General features: G+C 38.2%; 1 protein-coding gene across 1 annotated transcript; it reads left to right on the forward strand.

The window, feature by feature from the left end:
* The first annotated feature begins 4,704 nt into the window (after positions 1 to 4,704).
* Positions 4,705 to 6,677, forward strand: LOC145390302 (uncharacterized). Its single transcript, XM_080265275.1, has 2 exons — positions 4,705 to 5,357; positions 6,656 to 6,677. The coding sequence occupies exons 1-2, from the start codon at positions 4,705 to 4,707 to the stop codon at positions 6,675 to 6,677; spliced, it is 675 nt and encodes a 224-aa protein (XP_080121401.1).
* Positions 6,678 to 6,886: the final 209 nt, after the last annotated feature.

The following is a 6,886-nucleotide window of genomic DNA, read 5'->3' on the forward strand; positions in this document are numbered from 1 at the left end:
GATAATTAGACAGTAGACTTTTTTGGAAATCATAAATGCCTTTCAACCTTTTAGCGGGCAAGTGGCTATATCGGATTGTTATCAATAAAGTTGGTTTTTGAATATTTTATATTTCGCATCCTTTAGCTGGCAAGTGGCTATATTAGGTTATTATCAATAAAGTTGGTTTTTGAATATTTTATATTTTACATCTTACTGTAGATCACTACTACACAGTAGACTTTTTTTTGGGATCATAAATGCCTTTCAACACTTTAGCGGGACACTTTTTTTTCGGATAATAAATGCCTTTTAAACGTAGTAGATACCACATTCCTTCCCTTCTCAATAAGCAAGGCCATTATCAGCCAGGCTAGGCCATGAGGCCCAAGACCAAACGATACTATAAGAATATTAAATGTTCCCTGGGCAAAATACTGTTGGACTCGGAGAATGTCACCCCTCTCTTCGAAAAGAGATGTCTGGCTATCTCTCGGATGGCCGTCAAGGCTTCTCAGCTGTGCAGTGCGATGATAGAAGATCTACTCCAAAGAGAACTGAAAGGAGGCCAGATTTTACCAAGATGAATGTGTTTGTACAACTCTTCACCCAAGGGTGCGAAGCGAGGAAGACAACGAAACCCAACTTGGCGATAGATGGGACGTGGAGTAAACGGTTCGAAAGTATCTCCTATCCTTCTTCTGCTCTTCGATACCACTCGGACTACAATTTAAGAAACTACTGCGCCAAGACCTACAAGACGTGTTTCCTTAATAACTTGGAGTTGAATTTCGTATCTCGTCAGCGACGCGCCATTCGCTTCTACCTATCCAAGATCGAGCCGACAGCAGCGCCCACCATCGTCTATGCACTTCAGACTCTCATCAACGGGTGGAAGTACGTCGGAAGAACGTACTCCGTGGACCAATTAAACGAATTGAAAGACCGACTCTCAGAGTTTGTTGAGCAACACAGACAACACCTGCCACAACAACAACCGACATTTAAGTTGTTACCGGTGGAGTATCTCCGTTACTATTATTTTCTCAGACGGGAGTACTCTGAGTCGACGAAACTTAGAAATATTCCATTGGCTCCCTCCAATACGATCAAGGTACATTACTTAGATTTCGATACGGTCGGAGTGAAGGGTATATGTCACGATCTGGGCATCAACCTGGAACAAGAAGAAGGATGGGACTTCGTCTTCAACACGAAACTATTAGCTCGCATGGGAGGTAAGAAGTGGACGTTTGACCGCTGCGTGTCAACCGACGGAGTGGCGTGTTCAGTTAGGTATTACAGATACCATCAACCCGACGTCGATAATACTTTTTCTTCCAAGAAGAAAAAGAGAAACGACGGGACTGCTGCCGCGGCGGCGCCATCGATTCCATTAAAATCCACTCCATCGTCGTCATCATCTTCTTTGGACGGGAAGAGGATCATCGGAGTCGATCCGGGCAGAAAGAATATCGCCTTCTGTGTAGAGCTGGATCCCGAAACTCGAAAGATTATTAAGAAGAATAGACTCACTTCAAAACAGTATTACTGCGACTCGGGGATAATTAGCTTAAAAAAACGAGTCGACTCTTGGCTAACTTGAGAATACAAGCGAGTCAATGAAGGGTTGAGCGGAGGAGGAGGAGAAGGAGGAAGCAAATTGACGAGCTCCCTGAAAACGTACGTGAAACACTACGAGACGATATGGAAAGTTAAGACTCCGAGAAAATGGAGGAGGGCCAAGTTTCGAGTCTACTCTCTAACCAAAAAGACTAGACACATTCGTAAACAAGGTTTTGGGAGACACTAAGAAACCATTCCACGTAGCGTACGGTTCAGCCAAGTTTTCCTGTACTGGGAGGGGGGAACATTTTGCCTCTCCTAACACTAAATTTGTCAGAGTGATGAGAGAGAGAGCCGGTCCGACAAACTTCACTCTCGTCGACGAATGGAACACGTCGAAAGTCTGCCATAGATGCAAGGGACCTCTGAATATCGTAGGGTTTAATAAGAAAGATGATGAGGGGAAGAAGAAGGAGGTGTACCTTCGGGGTCTACGTCGTTGCTCTGCCAAGAGTGATATTACCTACAACGACAAAGTCCCTCAGCACAGAAACATTCTCCAAACTTCCAGCTCCATCCCAGCACCAGCAGTTAAAGTAACAACAACTACTTTTTGTCCAATCGGTGGAGCCTTTCTGGATAGAGACTGTAATGCGGCAGCCAATATTGCTCAAAAACTCTTTCCAACGGCGACACCGTCCACCACTCTAGTCCGAGGAGTTAAGGTTCAAATGAAAGAGGTGTTTTGGTTGAAATATTATTGTAAAACAACAACAAAAAACAATCCAACACTAACTACTACTACTACTACTAGTACTACCACTACTCCATGCATTTATGACAAAGGTGTAGTCGTTTGACCATATGGTCGTATATAACACTGAGTTATAAAAGGGAAAAAGCCTAGACTCACATATAGGAGAAAGGGTATTCATCTCTAAATGCTGGAAAAAATAAATAAATTCAGATATAAAATAATTTTGAGTTCTTACCTGATTTCTCTTCGCCGGGAATATTGGAAGTTTGGAATGGAGCGACAATGTCGTTGTGAGTAACAATGGAGATCTCGCAGATTTGCCAACATTTTTATAGTCACTTTCCAGCTAAAGGATTAAAAATAGTTTCTAAAGAATTTTTAATAATTGTTTGTAATAACTATCTTTTCTTTGTTTCAGAAATTAATAGATATGGAAGGTTCTCTGGAACAGGCCAGTGGGAGTAACATCCAAGAGGAACCCTGAATCTCAGTACAAAAAAAAACTATGATTGTGACGAATGCGGCATTGAAAAATCTTCTTTGAAGATACATTCGGATGAAAATATATTCAAATATTACAAGTTAAAAATGGAAAGGAGCAAACAATTTCTGGAAATCCCGAAGGTTTCTACTAATTCTGTGGACACCCATTGCCAGGACAAGCCGCATAAATGTGATTGGTGCTTCAAAAATAAATCTAGTTTAAAAAGACAAGAGATGATACATACTCAAGAAAAACCGTTTACCTGTGGATACTGTAGTAAAACTTTTAGGCAGAAATACAACATGGAAATTCATAAAAAGACTCATACAGGAGAAAGTCCGTTTGCCTGTGAATATTGTGAGGAGATTTTCTTGACTAAATTGAAACTAAGGCAACATATGCGCACTCATACGGAGGAAAAACCGTTTACCTGTGGATACTGTAGTAAACCATTCAGCCGAAAAATATGGAAGTTCATAAACGCACTCACACAAGGGAAAGGCCATTTGTCTGTAAACATTGTGAGAAGACTTTCTCGGTAAAATCGAGCCTAATAAAACACATTCGCACTCATACAGGAGAAAGGCCGTTTACCTGTGGACATTGTGAGAAGACATTCTCAGAGAAATCGATCCTAAGAACACACATACGCACCCATACGGGAGAAAAACCATTTACCTGTGGATACTGTAGTAAAGCATTCAGGCAGAAAGTACATATGGAAGAACATAAACGCACTCATACAGGGGAAAAGCCATTTGTCTGTGAATATTGTGAGAAGACTTTCTCGGCAAAATCGACCCTAATAAAACACATTCGCACTCATACAGGAGAAAGGCCGTTTATCTGTGGACATTGTGAGAAGACATTCTCAGATAAATCAACCCTAAGAACACACATACGCATTCATACGGGGAAAAACCCTTTTCCTGTGGATACTGTAATAAAACATTCAGGCAAAAAATACAAGCAAACGTTCATAAGCGCATCCATACAGGGGAAAAACCATATACTTGTAAATATTGTAACAATACCTTCTCAAGAAAAACGCAGATGAGAAAGCATGAATTAATTCATTTGAGTGGTAGGTAAAAAATAATCATGGAAAACCATAAACGCACTCAGGCTTTCTCGAAAATATCGATATACACACTTATAAGAGAAGACTCGAATACAAACTCATATAGGAGAAAACCTGTTTGTCTATAAAAAAAATATTTAACCTTCTTAGAAAAAATGTAGTAAGAAACTTAAATATAAAATAATTTTTAGTTCCTATCTTTTGTAATTGGTTGAAAATAAGGGAAGAAGAATTTCTTTTTCATTTTTAGTGGGCAACCAGTGGAGCGCATTGTGAGCAACTCTGGAGATCTAGCAGATGGTTTCTTTTTCCTCGTTCCCACCTCCTATCTCAAAAACTGAAAAGGTAATTATATATAATTGTCTAAGGTGTGAAAGTAAATATTTAAAAAATCAACTTTATACAGTCACTAAAGATTGAAAAAAAATATTTCTGAAGAATTTTTAATAATTGTTTGTAATAATCGTTTTTTCTTTGTTTCTGAAATTAATAGACATGGAGGCTTCTCTGGAACACGGCAGTGGGAGTAACATCCAAGAGGAACCCCTAGATCTCAGTACAAAAAAAAACTATAATTGTGATGAATGCAGTATTGAAAAATCTTCTTTGGAGATGCATAAGAAAAATATATTCAAGTATTATAAGTTAAAAATAAAAAAAAATAATTCTATGGACCTAGTAGTAGCTAGTCATTGCCACGACAAGCCGCATAAATGCAACAAATGCGATCGGTGCTTCAAAGAAAAAACCGCTCTAAAAAGACACGAGATGATACACACCGAAGAAAAACCATTTACCTGTGGATATTGTAATAAAACATTTAGGCAAAAAGGAAACATGAAAATTCATGAACGTATTCATACAGGGGAAAAACCATTTGTCTGTGAATACTGTGAGAAGGTTTTCTCGACAAAAAGAAATCTAATAAGACACATACGCACTCATACAGGAGAAAAGCCGTTTGTCAATACTGAGAAGAGTTTCTCACATGAATTGACCCTAAGAATTCATGTACGCCCTCATACGGGGGAAAAGCCATTTACATGTGAATACTTTAAGAAGACTTTCTCGGCAAAATCGAGCCTAGTAAGACACATTCGCACTCATACAGGACAAAGGTCGTTTATCTGTGGACAGTGTGAGAAGACATTTTCAGAGAAATTGATCCTAAGAACACACATACGCACTCATACGGGGGAAAAACCATTTACCTGTGGATACTGTGGTAAAGCATTCAGGCAGAAAGTACATATGGAAGAACATAAACGCACTCATACAGGGGAAAAGCCATTTGTCTGTGAATATTGTGAGAAGACTTTCTCGGCAAAATCGACCCTAATAAAACCCATTCGCACTCATACAGGAGAAAGGCCGTTTATCTGTGGACATTGTGAGAAGTCATTCTCAGATAAATCAACCCTAAGAAAACACATACGCATTCATACGGGGGAAAAACCCTTTTCCTGTGGATACTGTAATAAAACATTCAGGCAAAAAATACAAGCAAACGTTCATAAGCGCATCCATACGGGGGAAAAACCATATACTTGTAAATATTGTAACAATACCTTCTCAAGAAAAACGCAGATGAGAAAGCATGAATTAATTCATTTGAGTGGTAGGTAAAAAATAATCATGGAAAACCATAAACGCACTCAGGCTTTCTCGAAAATATCGATATACACACTTATAAGAGAAGACTCGAATACAAACTCATATAGGAGAAAACCTGTTTGTCTATAAAAAAAATATTTAACCTTCTTAGAAAAAATGTAGTAAGAAATTTAAATATAAAATAATTTTTAGTTCCTATCTTTTGTAATTGGTTGAAAATAAGGGAAGAAGAATTTCTTTTTCATTTTTAGTGGGCAACCAGTGGAGCGCATTGTGAGCAACTCTGGAGATCTAGCAGATGGTTTCTTTTTCCTCGTTCCCACCTTCTATCTCAAAAACTGAAAAGGTAATTATATATAATTGTCTAAGGTGTGAAAGTAAATATTTAAAAAATCAACTTTATACAGTCACTAAAGATTGAAAAAAAATATTTCTGAAGAATTTTTAATAATTGTTTGTAATAATTGTTTTTTTTTTGTTTCTGAAATTAATAGACATGGAGGCTTCTCTGGAACACGGCAGTGGGAGTAACATCCAAGAGGAACCCCTAGATCTCAGTACAAAAAAAAACTATAATTGTGATGAATGCAGTATTGAAAAATCTTCTTTGGAGATGCATAAGAAAAATATATTCACGTATTATAAGTTAAAAATTAAAAAAAATAATTCTATGGACCTAGTAGTAGCTAGTCATTGCCACGACAAGCCGCATAAATGCAACAAATGCGATCGGTGCTTCAAAGAAAAAACCGCTCTAAAAAGAAAAACCATTTACCTGTGGATATTGTAATAAAACAGGCAAAAGGAAACATGAAAATTCATGAACGTATTCATACAGGGGAAAAACTTTTATTCTGTGAATACTGTGAGAAGGTTTTCTCGACAAAAAGAAATCTAATAAGACACATACGCACTCATACAGGAGAAAAGCCGTTTGTCTGTCAATACTGTGAGAAGAGTTTCTCACATGAATGGACCCTAAGAATTCATGTACGCACTGATACCGGGGAAAAGCCATTTACAAGTGAATACTGTAAGAAGAATTTCTCGGATAAATCAAACTTAATGGGTCATATGCGTACTCATACAGGAGAAAAACCGTTTGCCTGTGAATACTGTGAGAAGGTTTTCTCGACAAAAAGAAATCTAATGAGACACATATACACTCATACAGGGGGAAGCCCATTTACATGTGAATACTGTTGTGGTAGGTCTCCATATTATAATTGCAAATCATACTAGATAGATAGATAAATAGATAGATAGAGAGACAGATAGAAGCAGGAAGTCAAATGATGAGAAGGTGTTGTGTCTGCGAGAATCGAGCAGTGCTAAGCATGCTTACACACTCTTAACACTGAGGAAAGCTGACGACAGCGGCCAGTAAGGAGATGATGCAGTTAGC

Source organism: Coenobita brevimanus, unplaced genomic scaffold (assembly GCF_032717465.1).
Source record: "Coenobita brevimanus isolate Jiangsu-jjx unplaced genomic scaffold, ASM3271746v2 jjx.HiC_scaffold_475, whole genome shotgun sequence".
NCBI lineage: Eukaryota > Metazoa > Arthropoda > Malacostraca > Decapoda > Coenobitidae > Coenobita > Coenobita brevimanus.

Bases quoted from the DNA above. Each gene is read 5' to 3' on its own strand.
- LOC145390302 (XM_080265275.1), top strand. From the start codon at position 4,705: ATGAAAATTCATGAACGTATTCATACAGGGGAAAAACCATTTGTCTGT. The intron at 5,358-6,655 runs GCAAAAAATACA...ACACTCATACAG, and splicing joins TACTGTAATAAAACATTCAG to GGGGAAGCCCATTTACATGT.